At 41.8% G+C, this 13447-nt stretch overlaps 1 protein-coding gene across 2 annotated transcripts in view; it reads left to right on the top strand.

The window, feature by feature from the left end:
* Rtn1 (reticulon 1) overlaps window positions 1-13447 on the top strand; it is a 214965-nt gene that overhangs the window by 107675 nt on the left and 93843 nt on the right. The window contains exon 3 of one of the 2 annotated variants that reach the window (XM_027929616.2): window positions 8533-9282. The exons of the other annotated variant lie outside the window; for it this stretch is intronic. Coding sequence (XP_027785417.2) covers window positions 8533-9282 — 750 coding nt within the window. The remainder of the gene's footprint in view (window positions 1-8532; window positions 9283-13447) is intronic. 2 annotated transcript variants of the gene reach the window in all.

Consider the following 13447-nt stretch of genomic DNA (forward strand, 5'->3'; position numbering starts at 1 on the left):
ACTGACTAAGGAATGAAGAATTACATTCAAGATACTGGGCTACCTGGTCCCCTTAAATCTCATTTAATTTAACTGATTTAATTAGCATGCAACTTTTTCCAGGCCTGTGTCCATATAAAGTTGAGATCTGGGATTTTCCTTTCAGTCCTATCAGATTTTCTGGGTAAAATTCTTCTTTCTTCAATTGAGGGGATAGGTCAGGATGACACTGGAACATCAATGTCCTCATGTGGTCCTAGTGTTCAGAGCAGAGAGCCGGGTGCTGCCTACTTCTAGGTTACCATTCCTCCAGGACACCCGGGTCTCCTGAAGGCATCATGGGGCGCACTTCCTGGTTGGGCTTCCTCCCTCAGATACTTGGACATGCCTGGCCCTAGCTCTAAGTCTGTACCATGATGGAGGGGGGCGTAGTGGCTTCAGGATCTAACAAGGTTGTTACAGGTAATGAGAGGAAACCTGAACAAAGAGCATTTCTTCCCTCTCCTTCGATCTCACCTGAACCATTTTAATTTCTTTAGTGTATTGAAGTTCTGCTCAACAGTTTCTTTTTTTAACTAAATAATATTATTTTGTTAGAACAAAAAGTTTAGAATTCACTAGGCTCTTGATCTTTTCAATTTGAACACTCTCCTACTCTGACTCAAAGCAGGTGTTAGACCACACACAGACTTGTTCTCTCAATCACAAAGGAGACCTCATGTGCCAGGGTGAAAGGCCAGGGTGGTAGCAGGAGCTTCCTCAGCCTGCCCTGTCCCACTCATCCCTGCTCTCTGTAATACCACTCAGCCTCTCTCTAGCCTCTTGTATCTCTACCGCTCACCAGTGCCCATGAGGCATCAGGAGGAAAGGACTCTGAGAGGTCCTTGAATCTTCCCATGCCTCAGTTGGCTGGTGTTCTAACAGTACCCAAAAGAACCTTGTTAAGCCTCTCAGGGGAAAAAGCTTCCAATGAAGCTCCAAATGGAACCACAGCCTCAAGGAGAGAAGTGAGTGCCCCCACAGCCTGGCGAAGCCCAAATCCAAGTATTAGAACAGAGTAGGTTTAAAGAAGGACCTTCCTCTCCTATTTCCCTGAAAACTTCAGCATGCATTCCCTCCTCTTTCCCAGTGTCACCTCAGACTTGTTCAACTGTAAAGCTCCTGTGACCCATATAACAACATCTCCTGCACCAAGTCTCTGACTTTCTAATTCATTTATTCACTCAGCAAACACTTTGTACACATTTTCTTCAGGTCATGTATTCTAGGGGGCACAAGTGAAGAGGTAATTAAAACAAACAAACAAACAAAAAAAACCCTTGTTCCCATCCTTAAGTGGGACAGACAACAAAGTAAAAAGTCCTGCTTTGGTGTGATTTGTGTTTTGAGACAGGGAAACACAGAGGGCTGATGGACACTGGAGTCCAAAGCCTCCCTAGGTGAACTAAGACTGAGATTGGCTCTCAAAAGAGCAGGAGGAACCAAATAGGTGAAAGGGGGTGGGTTTTCCCAATCCAAGGAGATGCAAATACATGGAGGTATGAGGACATAGTGAACAAAACACAAGGCGTTAATTGAGATTTGGATATTGGTGGCTCCAAGTGGATTAGATGTGACTCGTCCCCGCCTACAGCATGAGATAGGGACATACCTGGGACTCAAAGCCTCTTTGTACTCTTTCTGGCAATGCAAAGAAAACCCTTCTTCCATGATGTGAAAATACCTGATGCTCTGAAGATGTAAGCTATATAATCACATGTGTTTTCCAGAACTCTAGACTTTTCTGTGGTCAGTCCTGAAGAACACTGGATGTTCCTCAGGAAGAGTGAAATGCCCCAGTGCATTTACATAGCACTTGCAAATCATGTAAAAATTATAGCTTACAAAGCAGGTGACAAAAACTTGATATGGGGTCCATTGTTATTAGGTATTCAGTAGCCAAAGCTCACTGGAGTTTGGAGCAACTTCAAGGGAAAACAAAGACAGATTTGGCTTATGTGATCTTGAAGTTTCCTGGTCTTGGATTGCCTACCTGGGGTCAGAGCAATAGTTTTCTCTGTAGTTGCACCAACTATGCATTCTAAGCAAGATTTATTCAAGAAAGAGAAAGTCTCCTGACCCATGACACAGTTCTCTCCCATGTTCAACTCCTCTTTCCATACCCATCCCACATCAAAATATCCAAGTCAAATAACAATAGATAAAAATGGTATTACAGGAATGATGGGAGGACCAGCTTGTTACTGAGGTCTCTCTCCTTGTTCTTTTTATTACAAGAGATTACAGTACTCACTAATCTTCTTCTTGTGAACCCTGGCATCATGGGACTCTGCCCAGGGATAATGGGAAGATAAGACACCTCCTGGGTCTCGGATTGCTTTACCATTTCTAGTGCTCCCAGAAAACATACCAAGAATTACATTTAATCCTATGTAGAAATTGAGGGAAAGAAAAGCATTCTATGCAAAAGGAGTTCAGTTTATCAATGCTTACTAAGTAAGGAAATCATCAAATCTGGAAAATAATTGGAGAAGAATTCTAATGTTGAATAGTTTTAGCTATAGACTCTGACATTTAAGCAAGGAGTCTAATATATTTCCCTGAATTCCAATAGATGATACCATTTTGTAACATTCCCCAGCATATTTAAATATTTCCATCTTGTTAAATAATATACCCTGAGGTGGAAAACAGATATTAGAAGTTTCTTTTCAGCAAAGGACAGTCATTAAAAAAAAAAACTGAAGCATTTTAGAAAAATGTAGTAAATGTGATGCACCAGACCACTGATATGTCAACCTCACATTGTTTCCACCACAAACACAAAACAAGCTCAGTATGGCAGTCCTGAGTCTTGAGTGTTGCTTGATGTGCTAGCTTCAGAAAGCACAATAATAAAAAATAAGCAGTCAAAAGTAAATTTGTCACTGTGTCCTATTTAATGGATTAGATAAATGCACGGAGGTATGAGCCAGCTGAGAAACTAAAAGTTGGAAATGATTAATAAGAAATAAAAGAAAAAAGACATGAAAAATAGTTTATGGGGGGGGGCGGGGGCTGGTGGGCAGATTGGACCTGTTGGGTCTGTTCTTGAACAAAGGAAAAAAGGCCTACAAATTCTTTATTTAAGGGGAAGGCATCAAAGGATCTATTGTCAGGAAGTGTTCTTCAAGGTAAACAAAGTCAGTAGGAACAGGATAATTAGGGCTTATCTATTTGCGAAATATCTTTTTCATTCTTAGGACAGCTGGTGTCTCAAGGCTGTTGAGTACGCCCATATTTCTATCACCCCAGGGCAGCAGACATCTGAATTCAAAGCTATCAAACCCATAAATCCCTCGCCATGAATGGAATCTGCCCCATCAACAGCAGCCACCTGCAAATGGGCATGTCTTTCAGCACCCTTATACTGAGAGAAACCTAAAAGGGCAATCTAGCTATCTGAGGCTATGCAATTCAAAGCAATGATTCATTAGTCGCTTCAGACATAAATTAATTCAAACTCTTTCAAAACTACTGTTTATATTTCCTTACATAAATGAGGTCTATAATTCTCCCACCCCTTTTGAAAAATCCATTCTTTTTTCAAAAAATACTTATTGACTGACTTCTATGTGTCAGAAATGTGCTAGGCACCAGAGTCATTGCAAATAAGATGTACAAGGTCCCTGCCCTTGTGGATCTTACCAGCTAGTCAGAGGAGATGGACAATAAAAATCAAACTTGTCATAGAGTAATTTCACAAAGTGTGAGTATTTGTAAAGAGTGATAGAGAGTTGGGAGTAAGAAGGGTCAGGAATGGCCTGACCCTTCTGAGGAAGGGATCTGAATGAGATCTGAGATCTGAATGAGAATAAGGAGCCCGCAATTCAAAGACAGGGGCTCCGAGGTAGAGAGGACAGCCAATGTGCAGACCTGAGGCTGTGTTATTTAAGAGTTGAAATAAGGCCATGGTGTAAAGGAGCAAGGGAGAACACAACTGTTCTGTGGCACAGAATATGGTTGGAGAGTGAGGCAGAGTCTAGACTGTAGATATGGAATTTGAGCTTCTTTTCAAATATGATGGGAAATCATTGGAGAGCTTTAAGCTGGGAAGTGGCATCATTATTTATCCATTCATCTATTCATTGAGCAAACATTTGTCCACCATTTACTTCATCCATTTCTGCTAAGGATACAATGGTGACTGACAACAAAGTCCCCCTTGCGTGGAGCTAGCATCCCAGTTAAGAAGACATACACACACTTGAATCAAATTGTGAAATATGATATATCAAGAACTATGTAATGTTTTGAACAGCCAACAATAAAAATTTAAAAAAAAAAAAGAAGACATACACAAATAAAGATTTCATTTAACATCAGGCAGTTACAATGGTCATGCAATAGAGTAACAGTGGGTAAAGGATAGGGCAGAGAGTGGTGGGGTGCTAAGGAAAGGCTTCTCTAAACTGGTGGCTCTGAGCAAAGACCTGAACGGAGTGAAAGATCAGGCCACACAGATATCTGAGGTAAAGGTGGCAGGCTGCAGGAATGGTCAGTACACAGGTCCTGTCCTGAGGATGTCCAGGGTGGCCAGAATGGGAGGAATGGGGGAATGGCAGCAGGTTCAGATTAGGGTTTTCAAATGATCCCTTTGGATGTTGAGACAAGCTTGGAACAAAGGGAGGACCTAAATGACAGCACCATTCACAGTCAGTCACTAGCCTTTGCCTTTGTTTTTCTTTCTTGGCATTTTGATTATCAGCAGCAACACATCACCCTAGACAGGGTAATTCTAACTTTCCCAGTTTTCATATTCTATTTGATTTCTTTTAATTGACAGTTTCTACTTTTGCTGTGTCAGTCTTCATATATAATAACCAAAATCTTAACTGGAGGTCCAAAAGGCTTTAAATAGAGATAGAAATATTTCTACTTTGTACTAAAAATTTCTCTGATTCCTCCTAGCATTTTAAAAAAGCACTTTAAGTTTGTATTAAGAAGGAAGGGCCAGCCACAGTGGCTCACACCTGTAATCTCAGAAACTTGGGAGGGAGGCAGGAGGATTTCAAGTTCAAAGCCCATCTCAGCAACTTAGCAAGGCCCTATCTCAAAATAAAAAATAAACAGGGATGGGGATGTGGTTCAGTCATTAAGTGCCCCTGGGTTCAATTTCTGGTACCAGGGGGATAAAATGAAGGGCAATGTCTATAAGAGTTCTTGGCTCCCTTTTGACTCATAGTAAGGACAGATTCCCTTTAAGGTCACAGGGCTTGAATTTTCTTCCCCTTTCATCCTGGGCCATCCACACTTATTAGGTTGTCATAATGTCTGTCCTCAGCTCTTATAGTAGCATCCTTTTGATGGATCCTCTTCCCTCTACTGATTTAATTTATTCTAACTCTACTGATTTAGTTTATTCCTTAGTTTATTCTAACTCTTCCAGGACCCACTAATGCCTATCTGATAAAGTATTTGATACCAAAAGCTTGGTCTTTGTCCCCAGTGCTGATGTAATAATCAGGACAAGGTTTTGAGAAAAAGGAAAAAGTTTTATTGCTTTACTAGCAAATGAGAAAGGCAGTGGAGTCTAGTCTCAGAGGCTGTGATTCTAGTTTCCAGGGAGAGCAAGGGCTTATAAAAGGGGGGATACAAGGCCTGTTTTCCAAGTAACATTTTCATGAAGTATCGTTAAGTAGATAAAGTAAATGTTACAGTTGTCAGACAGTCTCCAGGTCTGAAGGTTCTTTACGTTGTGGGGAGTGAGCTGAAGAAGAGATAACTTACTTGCCTTAGGACAGGGAGAATGTTGATTTTACTTCCCCCACAGTTAGGGAGGGACAGAGGGAGAAGAGGGAGGAAAGAGAATGTCGGTTTTGAAATAAGCTATTAGTGGTTAAGCAGCAAGATTTATATTTAAAGCATGAAGTGGACCTCCTGTTGCCTACCTATTGACTTTTAAACTAAAAGTTTCCAGGGCCTTCTATGACCAGGGGTCTGTTCACCTTTTCAGTCACATCATCTGGTAACATTTCCTCAATACCCCAGTTAAACTTTTGAAACAGCCATTCTTTGAACATACCCCTTACTTTTCCACATTCCTCTTTGCTCCAGAGCTCCCTCTTCTTGGACAATCTTTGCTTTTCTTTCTTTCTTTTAAACTTTTTTTTTTATTGGTTGTTCAAAACATTACATAGCTCTTGACATATCATATTTCATACTTTAGATTCAAGTGGGTTATGAACTCCCATTTTTACCCCGTATACAGATTGCAGAATCACATCGGTTACACATCCACATTTTTACATAATGCCATATTAGTAACTGTTGTATTCTGCTACCTTTCCTATCCTCTACTATCCCCCCTCCCCTCCCCTCCCATCTTCTCTCTCTATCCCATCTGCTGTAATTTAATTCTCTCCCTTGTTTTTTTTTCCCCTTTCCCCTCACAACCTCTTATATGAATTTTGTATAACAATGAGGGTCTCCTTCCATTTCCATGCAATTTCCCTTTTCTCTCCCTTTCCCTCCCACAATCTCTGCTTTTCAAGGCTGGATTTATATCTGAAGACAGTTCAAATACAACTCCCTCAATTACCTCCTCTCCATTCCTCTGGAATTTTTGTGCCAGTCAGGTCATTCTGTCCTGGTTTCTTCTTGTTCTGTAGGAGAGCGAGAGAGAGAGAGAAAGTTGTGAGTAGTGATAGTAATTCAGAATGGTGGGAACAGGGAAATCCCCTTGGATGGAATGAGTTGGGAAGGCTGTTGTTTAAAACCTGGGAAGAGAATAATGAATTGCTCACAAAGACAGCTGCTTTAAGTCACTTAATAAAATAAATCATATCATTTCTCTACCCCAAACCATCCAATTACTTCTTTTTTTTTTTTTTACCCAGAGTAAAAACCCCACCCTCCATGACTCTGACCTCTTATTCTATTACACCCTTGTTCAATTCCCCCAGACATAACAGCTTTTTTTTTCAATATCTAGAAATCACTGCAGCTCCCACCTCCAGGCCTTTGCAGTGTCTGCACTCTCCTCTTGGCATGCTTTTTTTTCTGGATATTTTCATGAGTCACTCTTTCACCTTCTTCAAGTGTTAAAGATAGTTCCATTTCTTAATAAGGCCTATTCTGACCTTCCTTTTTAAAATTGTAAACTCATCCCACAGTCCTGATTCCTTTACTCCTGATTCCTTTACTCTACTCTCCCTTTCCCCACAGCACTAACCATATAACATTTCATATATCTATATATCTATATATCTATATATATGCATTATGTGACTAGAATAGAAGTAGTTATCTGTCTCATTCTGTAATACACCCCAAATGCCTAGAAGAGGACCTAACAAAGCATAGATTCTCCATCAATAATAGATAAGAGATGGATGCATAAGGTCAATTCTACTTTTGAAAGAATTAGAAACATCTAAAATGATGTAGCCATTGGGATTTCCCCACAATCCTAAAGCAATGGTGGTCTAGCTGTAGATAATCTATTCCCCACACCCCCCAGTGACCTCAACACTTTGAAGAACATTTTGAACAACTAGTCATGAAAGAACCAGAGACCACTGTCTAAAGAATTCTGAAATAAGTCCCTGTTTACTGGCAGGGGAAAAAACCAAGCTCCTGGACACTGTTGTCATGGTGATCCTAGGTCAACTCATCCAAGGGACAGAGAGCTCAGCGAGATTGCCAGTGTGGCCTTCATGCCATCTGGATAAACATCAGGCAGAAGACAGGCATTCACCCAGGAGACAGGGTGACTCTCAGATTTTGTTCTTCTCAAGAGAAGGTGAAAAGAGGTGAAGAACAGCAGAGGGCTGCCCCTGTGGGAAGCTCTGCAGGAGGGGGCAGATTATGGAATGGATCGATGCTTGATGGAATGGAAAAAACACTCTCTCTTTCTTGCTTCATCTACTAATACTTGCTATTTAAAAGGAGTAAAAACATTGATTCTTAAGAAAAATGTAAAGCTCAGAAGTCAAGTTCTATCCAAGGCTCCATAATATCTATCTTTGTCTTATAAAAGAAGAAAACATGAATAGCCATGGGCATTGGATAATGGATGATTTTTAGATTTGTTCATATCCAGGGGCCCAATTAGAGATATACATACACATCAGATTATCTGATGAAATGTGTGAAATTTAAAAATTCTCCTGAGAGAGTCAGAAATGAAAAAGAAAAAAATAAAAGAAAAAGAAAAAAAAAAGACTTGTAAAATCTTTGCTTCATTTTTGAAACCAACAAACCAAAAACCAACCAAGGTTCTGATACTAAGAAATTGCTGGGCCATCTTAAAAAATGGCTGAATTAAGATGGATAGGAATATAAAACACTGATTAATTGGGTCACAATAATAATTAGCTAAAAGTTCAGGTGGTCTGTCTTTCCAGCATAACCCTGGAAACAGACTATTTTTGTGCTAATGAGATATGTGTTTCTCAAGCAACAACAAAACATATCGTCTAATGAAATTTTGTTTTATTTTTTTCTCTTTCTGTCCATCTGTCCGTCCGTGTGTGCGCCTCTCTGGCTCTTCTTCATTCTGTGGGATGACAGAACCATCTGCTGCGGAGTCCCAGGGAAAATGCAGCATCTCGGAGGATGAGCTGATTACTGCCATTAAAGAAGCAAAAGGGTTATCATATGAAACCACGGAGAGTCCACGGCCGGTTGGCCAGGTGGCCGACAGACCCGAGGCCAAGGCTAGGTCCGGGTTGCCAACCATCCCCAGTCCCCTGGACCCTGAGGCTAGCAGTGCAGAATCCGGGGACTCGGAAATTGAGCTGGTGTCTGAGGATCCGATGGCTTCTGAGGATGCGCTGCCCTCGGGCTACGTGACCTTCGGCCCTGTGGGTGGCCCTCCGCCTTCACCTGCCTCCCCATCCATCCAGTATAGCATCCTGAGAGAGGAGCGAGAGGCCGAGCTGGACAGCGAGCTCATCATCGAGTCCTGTGACGCCTCCTCGGCCTCGGAGGAGAGCCCTAAACGGGAGCAGGACTCGCCTCCAATGAAGCCCAGCGCCCTGGACGCCATCCGGGAGGAGACTGGCGCCCGGGCGGAGGAGCGCGCGCCCAGCCGGCGGGGCCTGGTGGAGCAGGGCCCCTTCACGTACCCCTCGGCTGTCCCCCAGCCCGGCCCCGAGCTGCCCTCTGGAGACCGAGCCTCAGCCCCCGAGGGGTCCCCACCGCAGCGAAAACCTGGGGAAGAAGCAACGATGTCCAACCAAAGTCCGTCGGCCACAGAGGGCCCTGGACCGCGAGGCCCTGACACCATACCCCCTTTGCCATTTCTCAATAAGCAGAAAGGTAAAGTGACAGCTATTCTGATGGGAGTAGGCTTGTCTGGTTTGTGTTCTCCCCCTGGGTGCTCTTTGAAGGATTCATCAGGGAGGCGGGAGGTGGTCTGGTTTGTCCCTGTGGTCATCATCATTGCTGGTCAGACACTAGACTGGAGAACAATTCCCTTTTGGGGAAGGAAGGAGAGAATTCAGATTTGCAGCTGGGACAGACCATGGTGTCAAAGCCACGTGCTCCCAGCATCAGTGGCCGAGTGAACCCAAGCACTCCGAATAATGAGCAATTTTGTGTACACTCCAGGAGGTCTTGAATGGAGTGAATGTGCCTTTCCTTTCATTCCAGGGCTGGGTTTCCCAGTCCCTTGGAAAGGGATGCTTTTCTTGTTATTGTCCTAGCTCCTGTTTAGTTTCTGGCCTCTTCTGTGATGTGGACTAGCTTTGTCCCTCCATATTCAAACCCACCAGTAGCAGGGACCAGCCAAAGGTATTTCTTAAACAGACCAAGAGGAGCTCAGCTCCATTTTTTCTCTTACCTAAGGAGCAAGATATTTGGATCTTGATACAGGTTTTGTCCTAGATAGTCAGGAAAGAGAGGGAGCAGTGGGTTCCAGAATTTCTCCTGTCTCTGAACAAGACCTAAGGTGGTTTTAATTTGGTCATTGTGTTCTCTGAGAACTCCTGAATATCTTCAAATAAAGATAAAGTAGAAATTTTGTATTTACCAAGCATATATATACAGAGGAAGTTCTTTCCCTTGCTGCTAACTCATCCAACACACCTGAGTGCAGTTGTATCTCAGTATTCAGGAATCAAAGAGTCATATGAACAAATGAGGCTCTGCTGATTTTGTTTTTGTTAATGCACTGCACTGGGTAGAGAACTCCCAGGTAGAACTTCAAAACACACCCTAAAAGTACAACTTCACTGTAGGTCCCCCGGCAACCATCTCTTCTACTTTTTATTTCTTTGGAAGTATTTAGCATTTGGGGAATAAATGTATACTCACAGGAAGGGTATACTCTCCTTCCTGCGTATCTACTACCTTCAGTGATTAGCAATTAAAAGTGATTTCTAACAACTTGGAGGGCACAATCTTTCTCATTATAGATTGGAAGCTACCATCTAAATTCTTTAACATGGACACATTAGAATGTGATAATGTAAAGGAATGAAACAAAAAGATAACTTGCTGTTTGGTTGCTGCTGGCTTAGCCAAGGGCATCATGGTGGTGCAGTGTTGATGAGGTGACATGATTGACTTTTAATTTCCTAAATCCTCCTAGGTGTGTAAAGTATATTTAGTATATACAGTAGGAGGATATTTGATGACAAATTTAATAGTAGAAATGTGTATTTGTTAGTTGAATATTAAAACTCATTTGGATTCTTTTGCCACCACTCTGTGGTGGGGAAGAACTCTGCAGTTTTCAGGGAGCCACAAGCAAGAACATTAGCAAGAACAACCTTCGGTCTCCTGGGACTGGAACTGTTGAACTTGTGGCATGGTGGGTATGTGTTCATATCACTATACAGTGACAGGCCTGCATCTCCATTTTCTCCCCTAATGTTCCTGAAATAATCACCATGCACCCAGTGCTGTTCAAATATGTGTATTCTCAAAGGCAAATAAGTCTGAAGAGCAAAGGGAATTTTGCAGTTCCATTTCCCTCCCTAGTAAATTTGGAGGGATGAGTACAACAGCTGGGACTGACTGACCAGACATCTGATGAAGAGCTGAGGGAATGGAAAAGCTGCAGCTGTGAATGAAAGGGCTTCACAGAATCTTTTATGGCCAATCCAGTGCCATTTAAATCTCTGTGCAAGTTTTCCCGTATGGCTTGGACCCTTCCCTGCTAAGATTCAAAGTTAGGAGAGAGTAGCAGTCTTTTCAAAAGACTAAAGCATGCCAGGTAAGTAACCTATGCTCTCCTGTGCACCAAGGGGTCCTTTGAAATCTAGTCTCCTACTGAAACTCACTGCTCAGCTGCACTATCTATGAAAAGACTCTAAAAGGCCATTCTGGAACAGCTAAGCACCGGAGGCCCTGGACAGATGAGTCAGTGCCTTTAGCAGGTTATTTGAGCCCTGAGGTTCCTTCTGGTCTCACCTGCTCCATCTCAGCAGGTAAGGAAGAATGAGTGCTACCCAGCCTTCCCCAGGCTGTTCTTAATCACTGTCACTAGGCAGTAGTGTGTTCGTGCCAAGTGTGACTGCCCTCAGCAGTGAGGTCATGTCAACCTTTGGATTTCCTGCTCTTGTCCACTGAAGTGTCTGGCAATCTCAGTGCATTCAAGTTTATACATTTACCAAGAATACTTACCAGTTCCCCTGTCTTTGGAGCTATCTCAATTCTGCAGGGCTTAATTTCAGAAGCATCTAGAAATATTTAGAATAAGATTAAGCAGATATTTAATGGCATCATAGCTTTCACCATTATGGAGCAGCAGGCTTATGGGTGCACATTCCCTAACCACGTCTATTTTCAGAACTTTCTCACCTTTCAGAAACCTCTGCTATTTCTGCACTGGAAACAAAACACAGTTCTTTGTTCATGTTTTAGTTTCCAATTTGTGCTTCCCTGTACCTTGTAGGACAGCCTGTTATGAACGTCAGACTCTGAAGAGTCATTCTTCAAGGGTAGCACTGTTAGAAATGTCTGAGTGAAAAGCCAATATAAAAATTCTCAATAAAACACAAATATGACTCATCAGGATAGGTATGTGGCATTTACTGAAACTATTTAATTGTAGAATCTTTGTTATTAGGATATGCCTATGAGTTCATCTTCTAGTAGAAGCACTTTGGGAAATGTTATCATTTTTGCCTTGAAGTCCAGTCTCTGTTTTCTGATTACTTTACTATGCATCTCAAATGTATGGTGCTTGGGCCAGCCCTATAGACACCATGTGGGAGCCTGTTAGAAATGGGGAATTTGGGGCTGGAGTTGTGGCTCAGTGGTAGAGAGCTTGCCTAGCATGCGTGAGGCACTGGGTTTGATCCCTAGAATCTCATTAAACAACAACAACAACAAAACACCTAAATAAACAAAATAAAGGTTTTGTGTCCATTTACAAAAAAAGAAAGAAAGAAAGAAAAAGAAAAGAAATGGGGAATCTTCGGCTCCTTCCAGGACCTGCTGAATTGGAATCTGTGTTTTAATAAGATCCCTTGCTGATTCCTATGCTCATGAAAGATTGAGAAGCAGTGTTTTAGGTATAGAAGTTAGCTGTCACATTCCTACCTAAAGTCATTCTACTAAGTCACCAATGACTTCCTATTTGCCAAATGGCCTCTTTTTTTTTTTTTTTTTTGTCCTTTATGGTCATACTGCTGATCAATTTAAAACATTAGTTTAAAAAAAGAAGTAATGTTCATAATTATTAACTCAAACTGTACAAAAAAAAAAGTTGCCCTATCTACCCTTCGTTTTCTAATTCTCAGTAACCATAGTCTTGCTTTGTTTTGTTTTTATCATTGTTCCTTTCAAACATTTTCTTTAATCAGGATATAGAAATTTTTAAATGCACAAGTGATATCATATCAAACATCCTGTTTGGTAGCATTTCATTTAACATTAAAATTGGGGATAATATCAACTCACCTGGAGATAATTCACTCCTTCTCAGAGCTTTGTCTTCCCCTATTGCAGTAATGTTTTCCATTCCCTGCTCTCCCCTTCCTCCCTCACCTCTTTTCCCATCTCTCGCTGCCTCCCTTCAGGTTACCCTGGCTTATCTTTCTTCCCTCTTTGCATCCCTGCTCTCAGGCCTTCAGCCACTGCCCTTTGTATGGCACCTCCCACATCTTGCTTTGGAGAAGCCCTCTCTTCTGAGCTCCAAGCCCATTTCCCCACTGTTTGTTGGACATCCCATAGACCCCCCAAAGGTCAGAAAGATTTTGTCAAAATCTGTTCCTCTCCTTCCTCTGTCCCCCTCTAAAGCAAATGAAGCAATGTCTTAGAGCATTATTCCACTTACATAATTGTAACCTTCAGAACCCAAATGCTGTTGTAGGAGGGTAATCTGGTAATAGCTATTTATAGTTCTAAATACTCATACCCTTTAAAAACTGTGAAATTTATCCCACAGAAATGCTACAACAGGTAGGCAAAAAATACATACATTATATGCTTATGGTTTATATACTATAAACACTTACATTTGTAAATTATATGT

Source organism: Marmota flaviventris, chromosome 2, assembly GCF_047511675.1.
Source record: "Marmota flaviventris isolate mMarFla1 chromosome 2, mMarFla1.hap1, whole genome shotgun sequence".
Lineage (NCBI taxonomy): Eukaryota > Metazoa > Chordata > Mammalia > Rodentia > Sciuridae > Marmota > Marmota flaviventris.